This window comes from Dryobates pubescens, chromosome 12 (assembly GCF_014839835.1).
Source record: "Dryobates pubescens isolate bDryPub1 chromosome 12, bDryPub1.pri, whole genome shotgun sequence".
Classification (NCBI taxonomy): Eukaryota; Metazoa; Chordata; class Aves; order Piciformes; family Picidae; genus Dryobates; species Dryobates pubescens.
Genome location: NC_071623.1, coordinates 23,587,366 through 23,614,652, shown reverse-complemented (window position 1 = coordinate 23,614,652; position 27,287 = coordinate 23,587,366). Strand labels below are relative to the sequence as shown.

The 27,287-nt window shown below is 39.3% G+C and overlaps 1 protein-coding gene across 2 annotated transcripts; it reads left to right on the top strand.

Moving 5' to 3' along the window:
* Positions 1-3,822: 3,822 nt before the first annotated feature.
* Positions 3,823-26,577, top strand: BACH1 (BTB domain and CNC homolog 1). Of its 2 annotated transcripts, none has more exons than XM_054165916.1 (5): positions 3,823-4,181; positions 15,955-16,252; positions 18,707-20,095; positions 21,935-22,141; positions 25,405-26,577. In XM_054165916.1, the coding sequence occupies exons 2-5, from the start codon at positions 16,013-16,015 to the stop codon at positions 25,864-25,866; spliced, it is 2,298 nt and encodes a 765-aa protein (XP_054021891.1). In that variant the 5' UTR covers positions 3,823-4,181; positions 15,955-16,012; the 3' UTR covers positions 25,867-26,577. The 2 variants fall into 2 exon arrangements, with proteins under 2 accessions (XP_054021891.1, XP_054021890.1); XM_054165915.1 differs by lacking the exon at positions 3,823-4,181 and adding an exon at positions 4,264-4,390.
* Positions 26,578-27,287: the final 710 nt, after the last annotated feature.

Below are 27,287 nucleotides of genomic sequence, written 5' to 3'. Positions count from 1 at the left end.
GTTCTTTTGCTTATGCTTAAACAGTGAGAATATCCTGTGTTTCTGTAACTCAATTTTTACCAACTAGTTGTCTTAGAGCTGCTTTCTTCATATCTGAGTACAAGGGGATTAGGAATTACAAATGTGTATAAGGGCATGAGAACTGTAAGTAACAGAAAATACAGAGCATCCTAGACATTAAATACCTCCAGGGATGACTCCACCACTTTGCTGTTCCAGTGCCCAATGACCCTTCAGGTGAAGAAATCTTTCTTAATATCTAACTTAAAATCTCTCCTGGTGCAACTTGAGGCCATTTCCTCTCATCCTATCAGTTGCTACCTGGGAGAAGACACCAGCCCCCACCTCACTACAACCTCCTTTCAGACAGTTGTAGAGAGCAATGAGGCCTCCCCACAGCCTCCTCTTTTCCAGGCTGAACAACCTCAGCTCCCTCAGCCACTCCTCATAGGACTTGTGTTCAAGACCCCTCAGTATCTATAATTTTTAAGAGCTGTTAGTACTCAAATCTCAAGCAAAAAGGTGCTAAGTTGGTATAAGTTGATATCATTATCAAATAGTTGTCCTTAATTTATTTGGTAGCAAATTGCTTATGTTATTTTGTAATGACACTCTGAGCGTACTGGGGAATATACTGAGCAATAACTAAAAAGGATTAAATACTGCTTTCTAATGAGGTGAAAGGCAGTTACTGACCAGTCAGAGAAGGAAAATCTGTATCAGCCTTTATAAAAATTGCAAACCTCAGAACTTTGCTCAATACATATGAATGGCAGAGAGAATCCCACCATCCTTCCACAATAAATGATTTTGCTAAATCCTGTGCGAGAGTTTAAAAACATTTCAGATGCCCAAGTTAGAATACAACTGGGTCCACTGCTAATTTCTTGTTTAATCAAAATATGAGAGTTGTATAAACACAGGAATAACAGTTGTGTTATGTATGAAGAGAACTGTGAGAGGGGTTATTTCAAGTTACAAAGTACTGGATGCAGTTTATTCCTTTAGCAGAAATATACGTGAATATATTTGTCAGAGAATTCCCAAAGAAACTAGGAGAGGTAGCCTCAGCGCATAGGCATCTTGCTTCAGAGAATGTTTGCAAGATCAGTGTAAAAAACAAGAAAAAAAGGAAGCAGCAAACCCTGTACTTTATTTTTAAATTAGTAACTGAATATCCAGATTTGCTCATAATTCAGCAAGTATCTTTGAATCTTCCATCCTTTGTCTGGATGGGGTGCTTGGTGGGTTGTTTAGGCGGGTTGTTGTTTAGGTGGGTTGGATTGGTTGATGGGTTGGATGTGATGATCTTGAAGGTCTCTTCCAACCTGGTCTATTCTATTCTATTCTATTCTATTCTATTCCTATTTCTATTCTTTATAGTCTTTCAGCACCCCTTTTGATTTGATACCCTCTTTGCCTCACTATCTCCAGCATGGTGTAGGTGCAACGTTTTTGTCCTAGCTGTTAGCGTGGATGATCATATGGGTATACAATCCTGCTTGTTGCAAGCCTTTCAGAGAAAGCATTGCTTGACTAAACTCATGTACTGCCAACACGGAAGAGTGTTTACTTTGTGGATGTTGCTTTTGTTTAGAATGATTGCCAGTTACAAAACACAACTGTTACTCACCTGCATTAGCCCACAACAAAGACTCTAAGAATCCAGGCTCATGCAAAAATAAAATGAAAATTGCATCACTTTACAAAAAAAAGACAGATTTCCACTTACTGCAGATCTAGACATGGTGTTGCCTATCTTGAATTTGTCAAAAGAGGAAAAGATAACTCTTATTTTTCAGCCTTTTCCATCTGCTTGCGCAATTTTCAGAGTAAGTACTTGGAGTTCTCAGAGCCTGCGGCAAGTGGGAACACTTGAGTAAGCTGAGGTATGGTTGCACATCTGCTTTTACTGTGCTTTGGCCTGTCATTTTTATTTTGGGTGCTAATGAAGAAGACTGATTAAAGAAATGGAGACAAAGAAATACTAACAAAATGCACCTTACAAAACAGAGCCTTAAGGACTTAGAAATGATTGAAGAAGTGAAGCCTTCCTCTCAAATGCAGCCGCTCTCCACTTAAAAAAAACAACCCCAACATTCAGAACCCTCTCTTCAGCCAAGCAAATTAATAAAATACCAAGAATGAAAGCTATTGAAAAGTTCTAGTTTGCTGTGAAAATGAAACTGTTTGGTTCACTGGGCAGGGGTGGAATCAGCCCTAGAACCTCAGACCTCTGACCTGTGTTAATTTCTAACTCGCCTACCACCGAAAGTAAATAAAAGAAGAACTCCATCAGCAGTACCATTGTAATGACACTAACTCTGCAGAAATGTGTACTAATACAACTAGGAGTAAACACACACATAAAAGTACGCTCCTGACCCTCCATGATTTTGAAACATAAGCATTTTTCTGCATGGTTTCATCTGTTTCTGATTTATGCAAGGTCAGTCATTACACCCAAACATGGAAAGAACTCCCTCCTCTTTTATACACAACTATGGTTACTAAATATTACCAGTAAGATATTTCCTAATATTTTCCCTATAAATTCTCACGAAGGTTTAAATCAAGTTTAAAATGCCTACTTGTGAAAACGGCTTTAGAAAGTTAGATGACACTTAAATACAGTATAACACAGATTGAATGTTTCATAGATTCATAGAATAGTTTGGATTGGAAGAGACCTTGAAGATCATCTAGTTCCAGCCCCCCTGGCATTGCAGGGACACTTTCCCGTAAACCAGGTTTTGTGCTTGCTTTAATTTATTTTATGAGGCATAAATGTAATCTTATAATTCAAATGTAAACAAAATTGTTAAACTTTGTTAAAGTTTAATAACAAGGAAGTTCCCAGTAGTATTCTTGCAGTGCATCTTCTGTCATCATTAATGCTTTACTCAGGATATGCAGCTTCTGGAAGAAGGTTGCCTTCAGTGGTGTCATTGAATAAACAGGCACATGGAGTTTACCCTTCCTCTGATATGGCCAACAGAGCATTTTTCCCCTTTTAATATACAAAAGCAGAAAAGTGGTTTTTTCTGTCTTTCAATCAGTTGCACTGGCTTCAAGATGTCACTGGGGAGAAGCTGCCCTCTGGTACTTTTTAGCTGAAGGAAAGACTTTACTGCTACTCTGAGTTGCTTTGAGGAGACAAGTATCTACAAAAGCCTAGAAATACTGAAACTTTTCTGGTCTTCAAGAGGGTAACACACCACAGCAGTTTCTAAGATATCCTCTGATCTATCTTAGACTGAATTTGTACACATAGATGGTAGCATCACATAAAAATACTTGTCAGGACCTGAAAACAGTATACAAGCTACATAGAGGTAGTGCTGTACATCCTAGTCTGTCTTTCAATAGGGACAGTAACAGTAACACTACACCACTTTCAGTTCTAGCCCAGGTCTGTCCGTTGGTAGATGAAGGCTATCTCTTTCCCATAACTTGCTGCACAGTATTTTTTTGCCTTACATCTTATCTCCTCGTATATAGCAGAGCAGAGAGCTTGATAGCTGGATGACAAGTCAGACACAGATGAGGACGGCCATCAATATGACGTATCCAGATCACCTTTACATCAACCCAGCTTGAGCTGCCAGAAAACATTTCACGTACGCTGAGCACGTCTGTGACACCGGCAAAACCTCCCTCAGAACGATACCTTTACAAAACGCTACTTTAACATTTCCCGGCACAAAAGGAATCTCGTTATTGGCCAAGCCTGTTAACTGATGGCAATTTCCAGCACAGGTCTCGCACCACGCTTCTAAAAGAGTTTTACAAAAGTAAAGCACAAGAAGCCCCTCTCTCTGGCCCCGTCACGCCCCCTACTCTAGGCAACACAGGAGGCGACGACAACACAGGAGGCTGTGGGGGCGGACACGGTAACCAGCACTTTCCAGCCAGCAAGAGCTGCCCTTAAGAAATACCTATAGCTTTCCGCCCGCGAAGACCCTTCCCCTCAGAGAGGCGGAGAAAGGCCCGCCCAGCGCCTATGCCAATTCCCCGCCGCCACCTCGGCTTTCCAAATTGCCCCGATGAGCGGGGACGCTTCCCATGGTACCAGAGGCGGGCGACAGGGCCCGGCGCTGCCCCTGGGAGCGGTGCCACGCGTGCGCACTGAACAGAGGTGTGGGCGGCTGCGCGTCGGCAGGGAGGGCCGTGTCCAATCGGTGAGCGGGGTGTGCGCGCGGAGGGGAGGAGGCGGGGGGGCAGGGGCTGCGGGCGGGTAATGTTGTTGGGAGTCACCTGACCGCTCGCGCCGCAGTTGGGCCGCAGCCTGTTCCAGGAGCGGCCGGGCCCGGGCGAGCGGGAGGAGGAGAGGGGTGAGGCGGTGCCCTTCGCCCGACTGGCCCGCAGAGAAGCGGCACCAGGTACTAAGGTGAGCTGAGCCGGCCGCTGTTAGGAGCGGGCGCGTGGGCTCTCGTCCGTCCGGTGCCCGTTAGGCTGAAGGGCTCGTAGGGAAGGGGAGAGGGTGCAGGAGCCTGAAGCGCGCTCGTAGGGGCGGTGTTAGTCAGCTGGCGCCCTCTTCCCCCGCCACTCTGCGGCAGGCATAGTGGCCTGTCCTGCCGCGGCGGGGCCAGGCGCACCCGGACCCTGGGCGAGGGCTGTGAGGGCAGTGGAGCAGGTATAGTGCTCGCGGGGGCGCCCTGTCAGCGCTGGGCACCGGGTGGCGCCCCGGCTCCCCCTTACTGCTGGTCTCTGCTTCAGGTATTGTCCATCTGCCCCACCCCTCCCCCCAGTCCCCTCTTCAGCGTTGGGCGCCCAACGACTGGGCGTTCAGTCGTTACTCGCTGTCTTGACCCCCGCTTCCGCGGGTGCCCACGTGCCCGTGCTCTCCAGTGACACAGGGGTGGCTCTCCCACGCCTCGGCCCCTGGCTCCGTGTGAAAGGGGCAGCTGAACCCTGCTGGAAATCTGGCGGTAACCCCGCTTTGCCTGGGTGAGAAGTGCAACTGGTGTATTTAGTGTTTATTACTCTTTGGGGGAGCTGGGGACAGATTTATTTTAGACTGTAAACAACGAGGTACAGATCCTGTCTGTCTTGTTCTGTACAGTGAGAATCTTGGCATGCTGTTGTACTTTAAAAGAATGGTCGCCTTCTTTTTTGCTAAATGGTATTTGCGTTCTTTATTTTAGTATAGTAATGTAACTGTAATCTCGAATTCATACACAACCGGAGTCCCTACATATTTATTGAATTAATAAAGGAAAAAACCCCAAGTGTTCTAGCAGTAAAGTGAAGATAACTGTATGTACAGTTTCATCATGTGGTTACTTTTGACAGACGCGTTAATTTGAGGCAGTTCAGAAAGGCAATTCCAGTGTGTGAAAAACATTTGACTGTAACAATGGAATAATTACAGTCCAAATGCACTGTAAATTAGGGCTGCACAGCTCTCTGGATACTCCAGTAATAGAGTCAGTTCATTAATCTCAAGTAGTAAAGAAGTGAAAACGAAAGAGTGTATTCCTGTCAAACATGGTGAGTCCAAATTAAAACAACTGAGGGACTCCAAATTTTGGCGTATGAGGTTAATTTTGGAGATGACTTAAATTGCAGAATTACTTTTTGATGCTGTAGTAAGTGTAAGTCTATGTGCATGTTAGCGAGTAGTCAGGCCCAGAAGTGGCTGATTTGCAGAGAGAAACGGTTGTCCCTGAAAACAGAATATGGATATTCAAAGCATTGTGTGCTTTTCAGAAGTGCTTCCTTTGAGCTAACTCTAGTCAATCCTTTAGTATTGGGACACCTATAGAGTACAGCTCCCAGTTTAATTCAGTCTAAAAAAGAACCTACTGTTGTCCAAGTCTATCTTGTGAAGTGAGTGAAAGCAGAGTTAAGTGGAATGTGTGAGTGGTTTGCTTCACTAGCATACTGATTCTAATTAAAATGCTAATGTAGAGATTTAACTTCAATCTGCTGTATTTTTTGGTGGTTTATACTAATAAATGTGCAAGATTTTGGTGTGCTCATTATATGTTTGTTTTTAATAGGTTCTAAAATCTTTAGGATATGTTGAACAGTAATGCATTTCTGTTAATATAAGAATTTTCTAGCGTTAAAACCCACACCCTTTACCTGATCATTTGGATCAGGTGGCACTCTCATTGGGCGTAGAACAAACATGTCTTTGCATGAGTTGTGTGAGTCCCAGATAACTGCCTTATGTTTTAGGGAAACATAGCTCAACAAGTCTGCTTGTCATTTTCACCTGTGCCTCCTAGCCTTCCAAGTTTTATAAGATGAGGTGTTCACATAAATTCTTCATAGATTTCCTCTTAATCATAGACCAGTCTTTCTTCCTCACTAGGCTATCTGGTGTGGGAAGAGGAGCTGTAGGTCAGTCAAATGGTTCTGTTTGTGTCTGAGTTGCCCCTAGAATTCAGCCACTGAAAGTTTCAAGAAGAGGTTTTATGGGTAGTAAAAAATCTTTCTAGCATTTATAGTATACATCCTGTTCATATGCCATTGTTAGTTAAACCGTAGGTAACACGTTGATGCAAATGTGGTTATCAACAAAATCTTCAGTGAGCAAAAAATAACTGTTGAAACACCCATTAAGTGCATGAATTCAGCCTAGTATGACCACAGTGGGCTTAGTGTATGAGGACAGCCACCTGTAGCTTTCCCTGCCCTGTGTAGAGAGGAAAAAGCATAGAAAGGTTCATTTTGCTGTAACAGATCATAGGCTGTATCACATAAGTAACTCCATCTCCAGTAGTGTTGCTGTGCTTTTCAGCATGGAAGGAAGTCTTGTTCATTTTAAGTAACACAAAGAGAAACTTTAGTGTTTTGTATACTTGAGCCTCACTGCTGACCAGCTAACTCACTGCTGACCAGCTAACTCACTGCTGACCAGCTAACTCACTGCTGACCAGCTAACTCACTGCTGACCAGCTAACTCACTGCTGACCAGCTAACTCACTGCTGACCAGCTAACTCACTGCTGACCAGCTAACTCACTGCTGACCAGCTAACTCTTGAAGAAAAGGAGGACGAAGTACACTATGAAGGGCAAACTGACTTTAACAGCTTTGGTGAAATACAAATAAATTATGCTGGTTCACTAGATGTACTTTGCAGAGTGGAAAAAGTATCAGTCACTCAAAATGCCTCTGAGGGAGAGCTTGCATCTTAAAGAATTATTCAACTAATCTTTGGAATCATGATGAGATAATTTGTTAATGACTTCATTTGAATTGTCAAGGTAATGTTTGTAGGTGTTTGTTTTGATTCCAGTTTTGTCCCATTGACTAACAATTTGATAAATAGATAGCATTTGGTATCCCTGTTTGCACTTCTTTTATATGGTACCATCCCAAAAGTGGATAAGGCCATAAGCCCATGTCCTTTAACATCATATGTCAGATAGGAAGTAGTCTACAGTTTCTTAATGGGATAAATGAAACAGAATTTTGTTATTTAGTGAAAATCTTTCCTGGAATTACCATCTGAAATTTGGTTTTCCACATCTTTATTTCCTTATATAAATTTTGCCTGTGCTTTTCTATTCTAATATACATGTTTCTGAGGTCTGTTCTGATTTATGTCTAAAAAAACTCACAAAATTGAGTTTCATGTACTGTGAAGAGTAGTTGTGGAACCACGTTGGAGTTAAAAAGCTAATACTAGATGCAAGGTTATGAGTATCATTTCCAAAAAGTATATTCTTTGACTTACCAATATATTTGCTTCTCACTTCTTTCAGGTTATTTTTTCTGTCCTTTTGAGTAGATAGCATCACAGATGGTTAACTTAGTATCCAATACAAATATTTTGACGTAGGTACTTGTGTATGGATTCTGACAGTAATTATAAGAATTCATGTGGTTTAACTGTGACAAGGACTAGAATGTGGCTATAAATTCAAAGGTATTTGTCCTTCAAGTAAAGGCAAGAGTTGACAGGAGATGTTGTTTTGCATTATTCTGGTCTACCCCTGAAGTTAATATTTTGCTATCTTAACCTAGGTCTTGTATTAAAAAAAAATCAATTTCTGCCAGTATTTTGAGGGTGTTTTGCTTGCAGGAGGTTCTTCTATTGTTAGATGGTTTTTGTTTGGTTTGGTTGTAGGTTTGTTGTGGTTTGTGTTGGCTGTTTTTTGTTTTGTGGGTGTTTGTATGTGTTTTGTTGTTCTTTTTTTCAGGTGAACTATGCCTTTAGGGAGGTCTGTGCATTGTTGGTATCTTCCCAGAGTAACTTGGTTTGGATACCAGCAGAATTGAAGGATTGTAAGTGATGGAACTTTACTGCAAAGTCATCTCTGAAATCCCTTCAGTCCTATTTAAGTTTTTAGCAGTGAAACAAACCAAACCCCACAACACATCTTCTCTATTCCCAATGCAAAAATTAAACAATTAGTGTTGTGTAAAATAATGGCAAGCTGCAAAGTAGTAATCTAATTTTCTGGCTTTGAGGTGGACTGCTTTGTATCATCATCGGAGGGAAACTATTCAGACCTCTGCTCTGTGGAAAATCTGGTTCCACAGTATCAATCCTCTGCTTTTTTTCTTTAAAATCCTAGCTTCTGGAGTCCTGTGACTGCTAGGAATCTCAGGTTCCACTGCACACTCTGTACCCCAAGTTCTCATATAGCTTTCCAAACCTGGAAAATTAATTAAGACTCTCAGCACAGACCTGCAACTTGCCAGACTTCCCGTGATTCTTTTTAATCCTTGTTTGTGACTTGGCGGAAGTCCAAATGCTGCGGTGAGGATTGCATTGCTTAAATACAGCATCATAATTCTCCAAAAATTCACTTATGTAGTTTAAGCTGTGAGCAGTATCGTGCAGGTGTTTAGTCTAATAAAGAATACAACTTAGAATTTTACTTATGAATGTGCTAATCATCCAAAGAGGAGATTTACTTTTTTAGCAGAGAAAGCATTGTTCTTATGAAGCAAAGCTTTTTGCCTTTATATTGCTTTTTTTCTTTTAAAGTCTTTCTGAACTAAAGATGGAGAAGCAATAAGCACAGTAAACACGAACACTAAAATGCTTGCTCATTCCTTGTCAGCATAACGTGAATCAGCAGCTATTAGCCACTCTAGGCATTCATCTCTAACGTAACTTTATTTCCTTAAAAGGAGAGGTAGCTGGGGGCAAGAACATAGATACCAAACTTTAGCAAAAAGCCTTTGCAGTGTATTTTGAATGAACTGTCTCGCATCCAAAATGTCTTGTTTTAGCAATACTATATTATATTTCTCCCTTTATACTTTGTGAATGGAATTTTTTTTAGGACAAGGGAAATTTAAATGTCCACTGTAAGGGAACTGACAGAGAAGTGATCTGCCAGAAGTCACGAATAGCACCGAGAGTTTGTTTCCTCCAAACTTTTTCATGGGTCTACAGTTGCTTTTCCCCAACTGTTCAGGCAAACTTTGAAAAGTGCTTTAAGAGTTACAGATACATTACAGGCGTGGTGATAACTGAACAGACCTTTACTGGCTGCTAGTAATCTTGCTAGCTTTATCATGGTTGTGATCAGAACTGAAATTGCATCTGGATGTCCCAAGTTTAACCAGCTCAGATAGGAGTAGCAGTAGAGGGGTCCCACCTGAGTTCTGCAGCTACCAAAGGGGAGCTGCACTCTGCGCTTTCTTTGATTACAATAATTTTACTAAAAAAGGTAAACAAATCCTGTTCCTTAGTCTTCACATAATGAACAAGCATTTGCTAATACTATACTGGGTATCAGTCCTCTGTAGTAATCACAGTAGCACTTGTACACAGGTAAATTGAGTAACTTTTGGGCTGGATCATGTACATGAAATCTATAGTAACTGAAAGTTAGGGGTGTAGTGGGGGAACATATGGGTAGGCAGAGCTAATTATGATGATAGAGCCACATAAGTGATATCTGAATCTAGGTATAAAAGATTAGCTTTCCTTTTTAGGAACATCTGAAATGGATTTGAGTGTTTGGAAAAAAAGCAGAAGGCTGTTGCTCTTCAGAAGAAAGCATTGGCTTGGTAGGATGTAACACTCGTAGCTCGTGTATTTTTGCTTAGCTCTTATGAGTGCCATTTTAGAGCTTGACAGAACCACCACAAATCAGTTTGTGCTGATTTGTTGCCTCGTTTGCTGTTAAGTGTATCGCAGATGATGGTAACAGAATACAGTCCAATTTTTTTTTTTCATTTGACAGTGACTCACAGACAATCATTAGGTTTGTATGCTAGGCTGGATTAAATCCAAATTCCTGTGGGTTCCCACTGTATCTTCGTGAGCATTAGATACTGGAGTTTCTTTTCCAGATCCTTAGATTTACCACCAAGTAATTGTAAGTTTGGCAAATCAGCTATCTCTTTCCTAAAACTCCAAGTCTTCTAAGTAGTAAAGAAATAATCATCATTGATGTCCATGGATTTATTTCTGTGCTCTCATTTGGTAATTTTAAGGACACTTGAAACATTCAAACTCAAAATGTTCAGTATTTTGGTAAACATATGCACTAATTACTCATGTCTTGTAAACAGAAGGAGCAATGGTAATGCTGTGCACTCTCAAACCTGTACCTCACTTTTAAGGACCATTTGAGTATTCCCTGGCTGTTTGCCTTAAAGAGTCTCAGAGAGCTTATTGAGCATATTTCTGAGACTCATTCATTCTTTCTAGTTTTTAATTTTATTCAAACACCGCTGGCAGATCATTCCAGCATCAGCTGATCTGACATTTAAAACACACTCTTTAGCTGTAAAGCATATGCCTCTGTATGTTGAAATCTCACCCTTTCATTTTTGTGGTGGCTGAGTATAAACTAAAGGACGCTGAATTTATCGCTGTTAGCTGTCGTTGTCTTGTTCTGAGTTGTTCTATGGTAAAGTTCCTGGCAGCTGTCATAGGCAGACAGAGACACCTCCAGCTGTTGTTTTGGTTGTCTTTGTTCAGAAAGCATGGTGCAAGTACACTATAAACCAGCTTGCCATAGCATACAGAATTGGTATTATCTGACTTTTTCTAAGTTACTGAAAAGCTTGGTTCTAAACTATATGGGACCTTCTAACACTGATGCAAAATTGTAGTGGTAGAGTGGTTTGGGTTGGAAGGAACCTTAAAGTTCATCCAGTACCACAACCCCATAATGTAGTCAGGGACACCTCCCCCTAGCCCAGCTCTGTTTAAATCTACATTTCAAGCCTAAGATGCTATTAAAATTGATTCACTGCACAACAGTATGGGATTTTTTATTTATTTAGTCACTTTGGTTGATCTTTATGATCCTGTGTGTTTAGCATTTAATATTAATAAATATTATGGACAGAGCATTCATGTTCTAGGAATTTTCTACTGAAAATTTAAATTCTTTGGTAGTCGTCTGGTGGGTAAGTGACAAAGATTTGCAATGCTTGATGCTGATCTTAAGAATAGTGTAGGTTTATTGTTCTAAGGTTTTGAACCTTGTCTTAAAATCTGCATCTTACTGATACTGCTTCTGGTTAGCCGTGTAACTTTGAAGGTATTTCTGTTTATCAGCTTTTTGTACCCACAGAACACTTAATCATTATATTTGGCAAATTGTGAAGTTTGGGTTCAACAACACAAAAAAGGGAAATGCTCACATTGAGCATTCATACTTTGTCAGTATGCATACACTGGGTGTTTTGCTGCCCTTTGCATAATGGGGGAAAAATGCTTCTCAGCATTAAATGCTTGGGAAAGTGGTGCTGTGTCAGATCCTGACTTTCAGGAGTGACTTGCTAGGATGACCTATTGCTTCCTTCATCTCTCATGTAACATTTTTCTTGGAGACCAGAGGATATTGAGTGCCAACTTCTATGTGTTGTGTTAGTGCTGCTGAGCATCAAAGTTAACCTTTGTGCCAGATATGTGTGTGTTTATAAGAAATACATCACACTGTGATGAGTTTTATGCTGCTAGTATGTCCCTAGTCTTATGCTGTTTGTTCCAATCTGGTATTATCTATTACTATTTTCCTTCTATAACTTACCAACAGCTTTAGTTGTCTCAGCCATTGTGATTATCATTTTTGGCATGTGTAACTTTTTTTAAGTATCAAATGGGTAGACTTTTTATGGTTTGCCTAAAGGTCTGTACCAAATGACTCTTGAAAGCAGAGACTGGGAGAAGTAGAGGATCATGTAACTAGCTTTTACTCTGCAATCATCTGGGAGTTAAAGAGCAGTAATTGCTACCAATTGTAAGCCATCAAATGAACAAACCTGCAGTCTAATTTTGAAGTAACTTACACTTTCTGCACTAAGCAATTACCCCTTGTTAATAATTTATGCTGATGATTAAATGCATGAGAAAAACGAGCCTTGGATGAGATCTCTATTTGTCAATGAGTCTTGATTTGAATCTTGCTCTGATCTCTACATTGTGTACCTAAACAAATACATACTCCTTTTAAAAATGTTGCAGTGCTAATTTTCATGATTTTATATGTTTCTGGAAAAGAAATATCTAGTCAATTAAAAGTAGAATTATCTTAATTTTCTGAAGGTACGGTAGTTTTACAGGTAATTGTCAGACATTTTTCTTATTGAACTGTATGCTAGTAAGGGAATGAAAAAACAAAGGAGAGACTTCACTTTCATAAAGCAGAATAGTTTTCTAGCCCCTGTTTAAGAGGATAGATTTTTTGCTTTCAAGCAAAACATGTGTTTTAAAAATCCTGAAACACTGTCCAGTAAGGAATGGAAACTTCATAGTAGCGTGCTTAGTTGTGTTTTCAAAACAGACCTTCATTCATTCAGCTGCAAGTGTTCCTCTGTGTAGTTTTTATACTGTCATGTGTGTTTATATACATTCTCTCTCTTTTTTTCTTTTCCCCTCCTCCTTACTGTGAAGTTAATAGGCATGGAGAATTTCAGGTGAGAAAAATATAAGGAGTGCTTCTGTACTGACAGCACTAGTTTTCTTCCACTGACTGAGGATTTGTAGCTAGTGAGCTTTCATGTAGTTCCTTCTTTAATCCTTTCAACCTGCATTGTAAGGACTTTTATGTTTTGAAGTATCTTTTTGTACTCTCCATATTTTTGATGATAGCTGCTGTATCAAGTATCTTAGAGACTATTATTACCTGGTTTTGTTTCTTATCTTTTGCATTCAGTCATGTGGCTGTTTGCTGACACTCATTTGGTAAACAGTGATTTCAATACACAGTCATCTGCTGACTCTTGGCATACTTTTTCAAGTTACTTTCAGTTTTCCTTCAAATGCTAATTAAAAAAAAAGTCATTGTGTTGTCTGGTTTTAATCTTTTTTGTAACTTGTGTCTGCTTTCATATAAATTCTGATGGGAGGAAAAAATATGTAATAATATGTATTGAAAATCAAATTTTGGGAGAAAGAAAACCTAGAGGGGCCTCTTTGTAGGACAGTTGCAGCATGAGCTTGTAAGTTGTAAAGCTTCTCTTTATAAAGCACTATTGAATTGTATTTTCCACTTCACACCTTTTACCCTCTTTGTGAATAAAATTAATTTTAAGAATGGAGTGATCCAATATTCTCCAATCGCTAAATTAGGAGGGAAAAAACGGTTTGCAGGAGGTATGTACTACTTCTCTTCAGTGAAATAGTTCTTGTGTTCTAGTGTAGTTCTTGTGAATATGTATATAACAAAGCTACTTATGGACAAGTCTGTTTTGTACTCACACTGCAGAAAATCTGATTGGCTGTCCTGGCAAATACCGTCATAAATGTGGCATCATGCCTTCATTGCACAACTTCAAAACAGAATTAAGACATTCACAAGTTTGACCTTTATTGGTACTTCTCTAAAGTGTTACAGCTTTTTACAGTGGTTACATTTTCCCTTCCCTGTTTCCTTTTTGTTTTTACCAGCATTTTGTCTTTTTTTTTTTTTTTTGACTTTTCTCTTTGCCCTGTATGACAGTAATTAGATTTTTAATAATATGATTGCAAGAAATCTAGTGTTCGAGTGTGGTGTGTGCTGGTGTTTTTCTTTGGGTTTTGTTGGTTGGGGAGTTGTGTGGGGTTTTTTGTCTGTTTTCTGTTAAAGGTTCTTCTAAATTTTGAAATGCTTAATGAAATTCTACATTTTAATATTTTAGATACATTAAAAAATATAAATATTTGCATCCTGCTTAAAAATAGTGGGGACATAACAGCTGATGAAATCTTCACACTAGGAAGTACAACATTCTGTCAGAGTGAAGTGTTAAATTCAGTTATGATCAAATATTTTCAGTTGTCAGGAAACAGTTGTATTTCAGTGTTGAAACCAAGTATATTTTAGTAGTAAAAGCATTGGAAGGTCCCTGCATGCTGTTTTGAAAGTATGTTGTACGCTTTGTGGATATCAAGTGAAAAGGAGGGTTAATTGTCCTCTGGATATCTATCTGTATATAAAGATATATATATATAAACTGCTGTTCTTTTTAGCTTTCTGTGCTTTGAAAGCATGACGAGCTGAATTGGGTATTGGAACTTAGTCTTTTATAAGGTGGAAGCCAAAAGCATTACATATGATGTGTGAACTGTCTATCTGAGAGCTGGAAGAACTTGGGACCTTAAGAAAGAAATACAAATCTTTAAAGGCCTGTCTCTATCTGTAATCTCCCTCGTGAGGTTTGCATGGATGTTCACCCCAAAATATGTCCTTATCTTTACTACTACTTACAAAAATAACTTGAGTAGTGAGCGAGCAAGTATAACCAGGAGTATAGCCAGCAGGGTGGTTGTTTTTTCATGCTACTGTGTTTAAAAATGACCACACACCCCTCCTCCATCCTGCCTTGTGAAAGTTTCCCATATTTAACAACTAAAGATTTGCGCTGGACACAGTTTTACTGTTGTTGAGAGCTGGCATATCATAACATCTGTTGAGCAATATAATGATTGGGTAGTCCTGTGTCAGCTGAAGTGACTTTCAGCAACTGCATTCAGTTACAGTAACTCTTGGGTGGAATAGTGCAGCGTAATCTAAATGCTTAGTTTAAGGTAATGTAGTAATATAATATTTTCCTTATTGGGCTTTTTTTTTTAAGGCAGAAGAGAAGCTCAATCCACAGAATGCAGGGATTTAGGAAGATTTAGAAATAGATTTAGAAATAACAGATAAGAGTTGGAAACAGAATAGCAGCCATTTCCAACTCTTATCTGTTAAACTTTGTACTCTGTAGGACTTCTCCCTAGTGCTCTTTTTGCAAATACTAGGGCATTAGGAGTATCTTCAGGACAATTAGATATGAGCTCCTTTCAAGGTTTTAAACATCACAACTCTTACTGTTGTTTGTTATCTAATAAATACTGTTGTTTGAGAACTCTAATGCTGTGTCATAAAAGGGATTCTGTTGGCAGGTGATCTGAATCATAGGAAAGCAAATGTCTACCAAGCATGACAAACCAAATGAGTAAGGGTGGAAAAAGCTGCATTAGAGATTTAAAGCAGGTGGAAAATAGGAGAACTAATCTGGTTTTAAAACAACACAATGCCAACCAATGAGAGAGAAAATGAATGCTTTAGCAGTCAAGCTGCTGCTGAAAGAAGGCAAAACATGTATTTTACTTCTCACTGTACCAATCAATAAACAAGTAGCTTGCATAGTGTTTTGGTGAATGTTGCCTTAATGCATTTTTTAATTTCTCTCTACTGTTAGTCAGAATAAGTAAAACCCAAAAGTGTAAATAATTTAGGCATTTGTGTAAAGTTATGACTTCCAGTCACTTGCTGAGGAAGAATCATTTCTTTATCACAAGTCACATGAAAAATTGTTCCCTTTTTTTCGTCTGAGACTAATAAATCGTTATTTTAAGATGCACATATTAAGGTTTGGGTATTTCAGATGCTCATAAGCACGTATTTATGCACCAGCATGTATGAAATACTGAATCTTAGTCTTAAGAATTAGAATCAGCAATGCATGTTCAGCAGTTTGCTTACTTTGTTTTACTATCTGTAGGTTCCTGCTGGGTAAGATTTTCATGTGTACAACTTGTTTATCCTTCCAGATTTGAAGAACAGAAGCATGCTTTCCATTGAGACTTACACCACCATTTGTGATACAGAATGTCTCTAAGTGAGAAGAACAGTGTGGTTTTTGCATATGAATCTTCAGTACACAGTGCCAATGTACTTCTCAGTCTTGATGATCAGAGAAAGCAAGATATTCTTTGTGATGTTACTATTTTAGTGGAAGATCAGCGATTTCGGGCTCACAAAGCCGTTCTTGCAGCTTGCAGCAGTTACTTCCTTTCAAGAATTGTGGGCCAGGTGGATGCTGATCTTATCATCACTTTACCAGAAGAGGTGAGTGTCCCTCCCTTCTATATGTTACCTGCCAGTGGCTCTAATCTGTTCTGTTAAATTCTGTTTTATGATAGGCTGGTGCTTAACTGAGAAGTTAAGGTGAGGGATTTAAGAACTGAAGGGAAGCAATTTCTAAGCTGTAAAGCTGCCATTTGTGAGGTATAAAAGCTAGGCAGGTCTGAGTGTCTATCACAGACTGAAGGTAAGTGAATGATGCCTTGGGGAATGTATAGGGAGGATCTTCAGTTTAGTATTTACTCCTTTTAAAATTGTTCACTTGGTTCACAGTGTGTAAATCTGTCAAAAAACAGGCATAAAATGGCCCCTAAAATACATATTCGAAGCCATGATTTGGAGTAAAAGGGGGAAATTAGTGACATACGGAACTTGGATGCTGAAGAGTTTTTCTTATTCTTCCAACATCCTATTTTTAAAACCATCCCAAAGAAATGTACATCAACATTGGAGAGGGGGAAAACAATCTCTAGGGCAGTTTTACAGAGAAATTGACATCAACCGTAGGGACCAGAGTTTGTGAAGAAAATGGAGGAACATATTAATCCAGATGTTTACTACAATGTGGACTTAAGAGGGCTCTTAATATAATTTGATTACTCATGTGGGAAGTGAATCCACTTTAAAAAGAAAAAGGCAGAAATGTTTTAATCGCTCGATCTGGTTACTTACTCGGTAAAAGCATTTTAAGACTCGGCAACTCTTCTGGGAAGTGCTAAATATTTTGAAATGAGTCAGTTCATGAAGTTGCATATTTGAGAGGCAAACACTGATCACATGGTTTGACATGTGGTTTTTTAAAAAATTTTTTTTAACCCTTTTTAATCATCAAAAGTATTTTAAGCTTAAAATAAGACTTCAGTCCACAATCTGATATACCAAAATGTTTTGAAGTACTTAGTCTTTACAATGTAATATATATTAGCTACTGGCATCCTGGTGGTGTTTTGTGTTATTTTCTACCAGTGTTTTTACTCTGAGTTAGCCTTTCTAGAATTGCTTTTCTAGGTCAGCCAAGCCAAGTGTCGTCTTGTTTTTTGAGGACAGCCAGCCAGAAACATGTAAGAGAGCCAAAGGAGTACAGTGTTTTTTTTTCACCTTGATCCTTCTTTTTTTGAGTAGTGTTTCAAGCTTATATAGAATGTACACTTTTGAAATGTCACTGTATTTGTTTTATGCAGTTTCACATAGAAGCCTCACTTGTTTTTAAACCCACTTTAATGATTTATTTGTTATATATACTCAGTTTGAAGATTTCTTGCCAACTTATGGATAAGCTGTCTTTTATACTCCTCCTTCACCCATTATTAAGGATGAATTAATATGTTGATGGAATCGATATTCTTCTCTCCAAAGCACATTTCAAATACTATTGTAAGAATTCTTTACACATGTTTACAGGCTACTTTGCTGAAATGTCTCTGTGCGGATCTCTTGCAACTTCCTTTCATCTGGTGTTTGTGTCCTTCAAAAAAACCCACACCTAAAACCCAAACAAAACAAACCCTGAACTGAAATGAAATTGCATGTATCCTTAATTATCTTGCTATTAGAAGTGTTCAGTGTAATTAATGCATTAATACAGAACATTATTCACTGTAAAGTCCTGTTTCGGTAAAAGAAGAGAACAGAATGTGGGCTTGAGTTGGAGTAGTAATAATGAACATACTACTTTATTCTTCACTTGCAGAGAAATTTTAAAGGAAGTGTTCAAATAGTTTGTAATATGGTAATCTATTTACCTCTTTCTGTCCAATTCCTTAATTTTATTCATACAAACTGAGCAAGTTTATAATGATGCAGATTTTGCTTATTTCTGGATGCCCTGATAGAGAACTGTTCTGCAGAAAAAACTGAGATGGTAATGATGGAAATGTTCTACTAAAACTTCCTACTCCAAAGAGGCATTAAACTGAGAAAAATTGGTTTTGTATACAGATTCTCTTAATCTGTGGGAGGAAGAAAGGGCTAGATAATTAAATTCAATATTTTCAAACTTTTTCATATCAATGATGCATAAGACTGAGCACATAACAGTAATTGCTCTTTAAAGGAACAATGAAATGCCATCAATATTTTGGTCTTCTACCAGAGTAATTTATGGACAACTTTGGTTTGAAGGTTGTCTTAGTAATGCTGAAATCTGCTAGTTTTCAGAGTACAGTGTTTTTCACTTGGTAGTACTTCATTGTCAGAACATTTTGCTATGAGATTGATAACAGTGAAGAAGATAATAGCCACAAAACAGGATGAAAGTTGCATTAGAAGATTTGTCTCAGTGAATGTGGCTGGGTTGTCCCTGTAGGACAAATCCATGGCTTTTCTTACAATCTGTCCTGCTTGCAGGGTTTACTCACAGGTAAATGGAGGTTCTATGTATTTCTCTAAACCCATGTTTGCCATGCTAAGTGCTTTTGTGTGTTTGGTTTTTTTTAATAGGTAACCCTGAAAGGATTTAGTCCTTTGCTTCAGTTTGCATACACTGCTAAACTTATTTTAAATAAAGACAATGTGTCTGAAGTTTGCAAATGTGCTGAATTTTTGGGTGTGCACAACATCGAAGAGTCTTGCTTTCAGTTTCTCAAATTCAAATTTTTGGACTTCAAATTGGATCAGCAGGAATATCCTAGAAAGAAGTGTTGCACAAAGCGGTGTCAGAAAACAGCCCCTAAAACTGCCAATGTGAGTGATGGAGACCTAGAAATAGATGATGAAGCAGAACTTTTGGAAAAGGAATATATTCAAATTCCTGACACAAAGCTCTGTAAAGATGAAGAAAATCCTAAGGCATCACCTGCCCTTCAGGATAACGTCACTCAAGCATGTGATCTTGTACATTTAGAAAGGGGTGGTGTTTCCAGCTTATCTTCCCAATGCCCAAAGTATAGGAAATTCCAGAAAGCTTTTGGAAATGACAAAGTTCATACTTCCGAGTCCAGTTACAGTATTAAAGACATTCAGGTGCCACCAATTGCAGCTTTTTCTGAGAAGGAAATAACCGATAATGATTGCATACAAAAAGCTCAGGAATGTGTACCTATGCAGCTGGTCTCAAAATGTGAAGAGACTCAGGTGAAAATGGAAGAAGGGGAGGAAGGCATTGAAAAAAAAGAAGAGTCGAGGAGAGATTCTGTGACTCAGAATGTGTGTTGTCCTGTGGAGAAAATGGATCTTGCTACCCTCCCTCCAAACTCTGCTGCACCTCATGGACTCAGTTCTGTGTCTTTTTTAAATACTTGTGAACAATATGGTAACTTGAATTTCAGTAGTATGCAAAATAACACAATCTTGGCTGAAAAAGTTGTATCGGGTACTGGAGTCGGGAATGACAAAATTGAAAGTCAAGACAACGCCCCTTCAAAGGTCGATTTGTGTGCTAGGGAAGCCACTAACATTACTTCGGCTGGTGATCGAAGCAGTGTGGAGAGAGAGGTAGCAGAACATCTAGCAAAAGGGTTCTGGAGTGATATTTACAGCACAGAAGCCTGCCAGATACGTTTACCGCCTGCAGTTTCAAAGGAGTGTTTGGAGCCAGTATATTCGGGGAAAAAATCGGAGTGTCCGTGGCTGGGTATCAGGATCAGTGAAAGCCCTGAACCTTGCCCTCAGCGAACTTTTACGACATTGAGTTCTGTCAACTGCCCCTTTATAAGCAACCTTGGTACTGAAGGATGCTCCAACAACTCTGAAATAAGCAGTGGAGATTATGTTCAGGGACCACCACAAGAGCCGTGTCCCTACAATTATGTAGTAAGCCTGGGAGAGGATTCAGAAACTGACACCGAGGGAGACAGTGAATCCTGTTCAGCGAGAGAACAGGAATGTGAGGTAAGAACATCCTGGTGTATCCTTTACTTCCCTGTCCCTTAAGGCCATATGCAAAAACCTAATTCTGAATCTCTTGGAGTTTTGAGTTGTTTGTTGGGGTTTGGGTTTTGTGGTTGCTTGTTTTAACAATTTGGGAAATGAAACTTCAGCCATCAAAAGGTCTATATGGAAGGTCACAGTTAATTCATGGAGACTTATAAAGTATTTTTGGGATAGGAGATATTGAAGTGATAGATCCTTAGGTATTGGAAGTCTTCAGAATTTTTTTTTTTTGAGCAACTTTATCAGAAAAAGATTTCAACCTTTAAAGATTCCCAAGGCATGGGAACTGTTTTTGAGTAATTTGGGGTGGTGGGGGTTTTTTTGTCTTCTTCAGTTAAACTTCGATATCTTGGAACTTTTGTTTTATAGAAACTTAACCAATTGTCTTGGTTTTTTTCTGAGTTGTGGAGACAGAGAAAGGGTACTTTAGATTTATCACAAAATGAAAGTTAAGTGTTAAAGCTGGCTTAAGTAGCTGTGTATGTGAGACTGCTTTAACAGTATCTCTTTCTCTGAAATCGAGGTCATATTGGCTACTCTAATACATGTTACTTGACTTTTCTTTGTCATTGCTTTGGTAGTGTTTTAGGCAGATGCCTTACATAAGTAGTTTAATCCCAAAACATTTTGCTGTTTACCTAGAATGATTTCTGTCAGTTCTTAGAATTCTAGAATTGCAGTGTGACACTGTAGTGGATCATGAAAATGCAGTTGGTTTCGAAGTATTAGCTTTTTCTTTTTGAAATGCAGGGTCATACTGAGACTTTAGATAAGTGGAAAGTGCCGCCCATATAGAAAAATAGCAGGCCAGAATTGGTGAAATACATTCTTCATCTTTACATCTTAAAGAAGTAGGTGGCATTGTTGCTGAGAGCAGTACTCTGTCCTTTTGTTTGTCACCAGTGGTAGCCAAACCCAGAAAAGGTTTCTCCATTTGCTTTTTAAACTAATTTAAGACCTTTAGCTGCGACAGGGTAAAGTTTTCCAGTACTTTATATACTTCCATGTAAGGATTAAAATGTCTTCAGTTAGAGTCTCTTTAAAATTTTGCCATTTTTGTAAAGGTGAAAGTGTTTTCCAGTGTTAATCAGAACCTCATGATACTTGTATCTTTGACGAAGCTTCTGCTGCTGTAGCTTAGGTGTACGGACAGTAGCAAGAGCCTCTTCTCCAGCATGAAAAAGTGCAAGACAAATACCATAATTTCTGTATAAATAACCTGTTTCAGGCGAATTTTTTTCTTCAGAAAACTATAGGTATAAAAATGTATGCAGAATACACTCTTAATTGTAGCTTAGAGGAAACATCAGACTGCATCAGTGATTCTTGACACCTGTGTTGTGTACCACCTAACCACAGCTTTCTGGAGTGTACCACCTAATTTGCTGCACATATCTATAGGTTCCATCCTACTTTAGAGCCTCAAAAGCACAGTGTTAAGCCTGAGTAGGTGTTTTTGCCTGTACTTGGACTCATCTAGTTGAAATCCCTGGGTTTTGTTAACTTCACCTGATGACTACAGTAATTTGCTCTGGTCCTTGAGGTTTAGGAAGGAATATGGGGTTTTGATAAAGAATGCTTAAAAAGAAAACTTGAATTGGCCTGTTGATGTATGTATACATCAATCACACCATTGATTTACAACTGTATTTTACATCATTGGAGGTTTTCAGGAGAAGACTTGATGCGGTGCTTGGTGCCGTGGGTTAGATGTTTGGGTGGTGTTGGATTGCTTGATGGGTTGGCCGCGATGATCTTGAAGGTCTCTTCCAACCTGGCTTATTCTATGTATTCTAGGTAAAACTGCCATTTAATGCACAAAGGATTATCTCACTTTCCAGAAACGATTTCCAGTCGTTTCTGAAAATGCATAAATTAACCCCTGAACAATTAGACTGCATTCATGATATCCGAAGACGAAGTAAAAACAGAATTGCAGCACAGCGATGTCGTAAGAGAAAACTTGACTGCATACAAAACCTGGAATCTGAAATTGAAAAACTGGTATGTATAACTTCCTTACTATTGCTTTGAGCCTTTCTTTAAACATCTTGATTGGACTTCTGGCAGCAGTTTGAGACCACGACGGCTTACTGCTTTTTCCACTTAACGTCAGTCAGTCTTAGGACTACTTGATAGCAATTCTAGTTTTCTACATGCCTTTTTCCTTCTGTGCACTTGTTTCTCTTCCAGTGATGCTTGGTGAACGGTGTTTCTGAAGCCTGTCAGCATTGAGCATAACTGTACAGAAAGATTCCCAAACCACCATCTCACTCCATTTGCTATCTCTTTTTTCCCTTTTCTTGCTTTGTGTTTCTGTTCTTCGGCTCACGGTATTGCTTATGATCAAGTTTAGAGTTACGCAATTTTTGGTTGTGTAAGTATTGTTCTTGTAAGATATCAACATGAGTTGATGAACTGGTTCCTGAGTATTGGGTCTTAGAAATGAGATTCTTGCAGAAAGGCAGAAGATACAGCAGAACTCAAGAAGCTGTTTGCTTTCTTAGCAGTTTAAGAACGATATTGAAACACTTGAACGTGTCCAGAGAAGGGCAACGAGGCTGGTGAGAGGCCTCGAGCACAAGCCCTACAAGGAGAGGCTGAGGGAGCTGGGATTGCTTAGCCTGGAGAAGAGGAGGCTCCGGGAAGACCTTATTGCTCTCTACAACTACCTGAAAGGAGGTTGTAGGCAGGTGGGGGTTGGTCTCTTCTCCCTGGCAACCAGCGCCAGAACAAGAGGACACAGTCTCAAGCTGCACCAGGGGAGGTTTAGACTCAAGGTGAGGAGAAGGTTCTTCACAGAGAGAGTAATTGGCCATTGGAATGTACTGCCACCAGGGAGGTGGTGGAGTCACCGTCCCTGGAAGTGTTCAAAAAATGATTGGAAGTGGCACTTGGAGCCATGGTTTAGTTGTCATGAGGTGTTAGGTATTAGGTAATAGGTTGGACTTGATGATCTCTGAGGTCTTTTCCAACCTGGTTGATTCTGTGTGTATCCACTGGGTGTGAAAGATTGTTATAGGCTAAGTGCCCTACCAGAGAGACAAATCCTCCAGGAGATAGAGTCCAAGGGGCTGGACAGTCCCTCCCAGAGAATGGACACAGGAAATTGTAATTTGTTATTCCATACCATAATCCTGCAATCCTATGGGCAGAACTCACAGCCTGTTCTGTCTTCTCCTTCCTCTCTATTCTGGGTGCATGCAGTGGTTGATGTCTGTTTGGTTTGTGAGGGAGTGCAGCCTTGTTGGAAAACTATTTTCTTACTGTGCAGCTGAGGCCTAGTTGGCCCAGCTTAAGGGGGGACATTGAGGCCTGTCAGGCCTGTCTTGGGTGGGGAATAGGGGGGCAGATTGGCCTGCTATGGGTCTACTGAGGCCTAGTGTTTGGGGGAGGGAAGCTAGGCCTGAGTTGATTCTGATTGTGTATGTATTCCTTTCTCCCTGAATGCCTTTTATACTTTCATATATTCTTTTGTAAATAGTATTTCTATTTAACCTCCAGTTCTGTGGTTTTATTTTACTCCTTTGGGGTGAAATACTTTCTGTCCAGAGTTGTTTATCAGCTCAAATCAAGGCAAAGATGTTTGGCTTCCCAGGGAATAGTATTTCTCAGCAGGAGAAGGAGAGACATTATCATAAATTAAAATGAAAAGTTTCAAGTGGGTATAAGGAAACACTGGAATAACTATTTCCAAATGTTGAAGCTTGCATTAACCAGTAGTCCAGATAATGTCACTGGTCCAGAATACACAGCTAAGTGGCTCTGCGTACTCAAAATGTACACAGAGGGATTTCAGATTAGGAGTTCTGGTAACAGCTGCTTCCATTGTGCTGAAAAAGTATAACTTCATCAGCAAAGCACTCTTTTTAATCCTTTTAAGGGAAAAGGGCTGCCAGCAACTGCTTCTTGCGCAAAATGTCCCTTAAACTTAGGAAGTTGTAGAGGTTGCAGTATGAGTTTGTGAAAGGAAATGAGGGAGTGACTGAAAATAATTAAACTTTCTACAAGTGAACTGATATGGCAGTAGTGTTAACACGTAGTCCCTATGATGAAAATTTAGTGCTTAAACTACTTGAACCTTTTTGTGTCTTTGGAAATCTGCCTATTAATTATAGAACTCATGTGGTGTGGTTTGGTTTTAGGGTATCTTTCCTCTTTTCCAGCTACTACTTTATGGTCTTATTTCCTGTTCCCCCCCATTTCTTTGCTCTTCTTTTTTTCTGGATGTTACTTGTTTCCATCATTTGACCCAGCCCCTCAGTGATCTGTGTCCTTTCATCTTCAGCCAGTGGTATCAGAAGTCTCACAAAAATTAGTGACATCGAAGTAAAACAAACTGCAAACCGAAATAAGATGATGTTTAATGTAGTAGCACGTTTTTTTTCTAGTTAATGTTAGTGAATGTCCCTTTGGCTGTCCTGTGTTTGGAAAATCCCTTTGCATTGTGTAGCTAAATTTTAAGTTCTTCAGAGCAAAGATAGTCTTCTGACAGTCTTAAACATGTTTAGTGTGGCAATGAAACAAGCATTCAGCTGATACTCTGTTCCAATACTTGGTCATCCCTCTAGTGACACCTTTGGTTTTGCATCTCCAGTTCATTAATCTGACCCTTCTCTGTCATTCCGCTTTAAATTCATTAACTTCCAGTGTTCTAGCAGGGCCTTGAAACAAATTGGAGTGCTATATTTATAGTGAAAATACTTAGTTGTTTTACTTCATTTTTCCTTTATGTTTTATAAACTATTCATAATTGTTTGTTCCAGAGTGTACCTGGCACTTAAGATTTTAATGTATTTTCATCTAGTAGACTAGTATCAATAGTCAGAATGTGATACCTAGTTTTCAACATGGGACTTCTAAAGCACAAACCGCTGAGGACTGCTCTGCTTAATGTTTTGTTTACCCAGTGGTAATGGTTTAAATATTACCCTCTAGAATTAGTGTTTCAGGAATACCTGTAGTAAGTGAATCTAGGTTTCAGTTATTTAATAACTACAAATTTTTGTTTTGGCTGCCAGTGTGAGTTTTCAAAAAGTTGTATGTCTGAAAAATCACTTGAAATAGGTAAGTTAATGGTGCTTCAAGAGAGCACCTTTTGATAGGCACTCGATTCTTGATGCTTTCTCTCTTATTGCCAAAATGCTTCTGTTATAGTAGACCACATTTACAGTCATGTTTTAGCTTTTATAGGAGCATAGCAAACTATCATTTTTGTGTTAAAATGTGGACTAAAAGGGGTTTTTTTTCTCTCCCCCTTCTTGCAGCAAAATGAGAAGGAGAAATTGCTGAAGGAAAGAAATCACATTTTGTCAACTCTGGGCGAGACGAAGCAGAATCTGACAGGACTTTGCCAGCAGGTGTGTAAGGAAGCAGCCTTGAGTCATGAGCAAATACAAATCCTTGCGAAATACTCTTCCTCAGATTGCCCGCTTTCGTTTTTATTCCCGGAGAGAGAACGAACAGCCCCACCTGACAGTGAGCCTCCAGTACCAGCATGTATGGAATTAGCAGATGGTCTTTCAGGTGTTACATCTACAAATGAGCAGAGTTCTTGTTATCAGTGTGTGAAAAGTGTCTGTGATACAACATACAATCAAGTACAAGAACTGCATCCAGTTCCTGTAAGGACCTTAGAGAAAACGTCACTGGTGGAGCAGTGTGGGCAGAGCAGTGGTATCACAGACTTCTGTCAGCAAATGACTGACAAATGCACTACAGATGAGTGATCCTATTCTCTTCCTATTGCCGGCTTCAACGTTGCAAGTAAAAGTGAGATTGAGCATTATTGTAACTTACCAAGTGAAAGACAGGATGAAACTTTCTTTGTGAAACTACATTGACAATTACGTTGTCACTATATCGCTTGTCAAGCTTTGGGTTTATTCTGTGTAGTTCTAGAGTGTAATTTGTACATGTCAGCCTTGGAGCTTTTTCTGTTGTGGTGATGCTATGGAGAGTTCAGGAAAGTTGTTGGAAAGTATAAACTCTGTGCACAGATGTTTTTGTGAGGAAGCTTTCATTCAGGTATAGACCAGCCTTCACTCTGACTTATGCCATGGTATCTAATGCCACTCTACATCTCAAGGAAAGCCTAACGTATGTTTATGCACAGTGACTTCTATACCTGGAATTCTTAACTCTTAAGACATTTTTTCCTGGTAGACAAACCCTAAGAAAGCATATACAACTCTGTAAATGTTGTTGGGGTGTTTATTTGGTAGATGAGTTAGGGTAACGTGACAGTATGAGGAGATCCTGGGAAGTGTGCTCTGGAACAGCTCATTGCTTCCTGCTGTTTCCATCCCTGAACCAGAGCCAGCTTTTATTGAATAGAAGCCTTTATCTTAGCTCTCCAGTATGCAGTTAAAACAACTGGACGAGTGGAGGTGCTGCAGCATACTGCTCTCTTCTATAAATTTAGTGGGAGGAACAGCAACATACTGTATGGGAATGTTGGAAGTCTGATGCAATTCTTTAATTAGTGTGCATTGGATCCTTCAGCATCTAAATCTCATATGCTTGTTAAAATTTTTTCCTGTGTTGTGACTTGCTGTCCTAGCACCTTTAAGCTCACTGTTCATTATGGTGAGTTGGAATTGAAGTATTGTGAAATCTTAAGGACAGGGTTTGTTTATCTGTGGGTTTTTTTAAAGTTATTCAGGCACCAAGTTCTTCAGCTTCAGTGCCTAATTGCCTGAAGTAGTCTACAAATGTATTTGTTCTCTCATCATTGGGACCAGTAAACCTCTACTGAATTCTAGTCTTCAGGATATTTTTATGGCTAAACCTGTAGTGTATTTTCAATGGCTTGTGCTGTAAGTATAAATTTATGAAAAGGATAATAAGGAGATGATCTGGAGGGATTTCCTTCATGTGCTTTGCAAAGGAGAAATACAACCACTAAAAGTAATCTGGGTTTTAGATTTGTACATAGTGGTGGATGCATATTGTATACCAATGATGCTTTGTTATTTAGAGGTTATTCTCACACCAGAACTAATTATGGAACCTCACCACAGGAAACTTTGATTTTGCTGGTTTACAAAACATGAAGAATCTTGTACAAGCCAGTGGAATTCTTCATTTCCTACCTCAGAATGTATATTGGCTTCTTGTCTTTTGTGTGCATGTACAATAGGCAGCAACT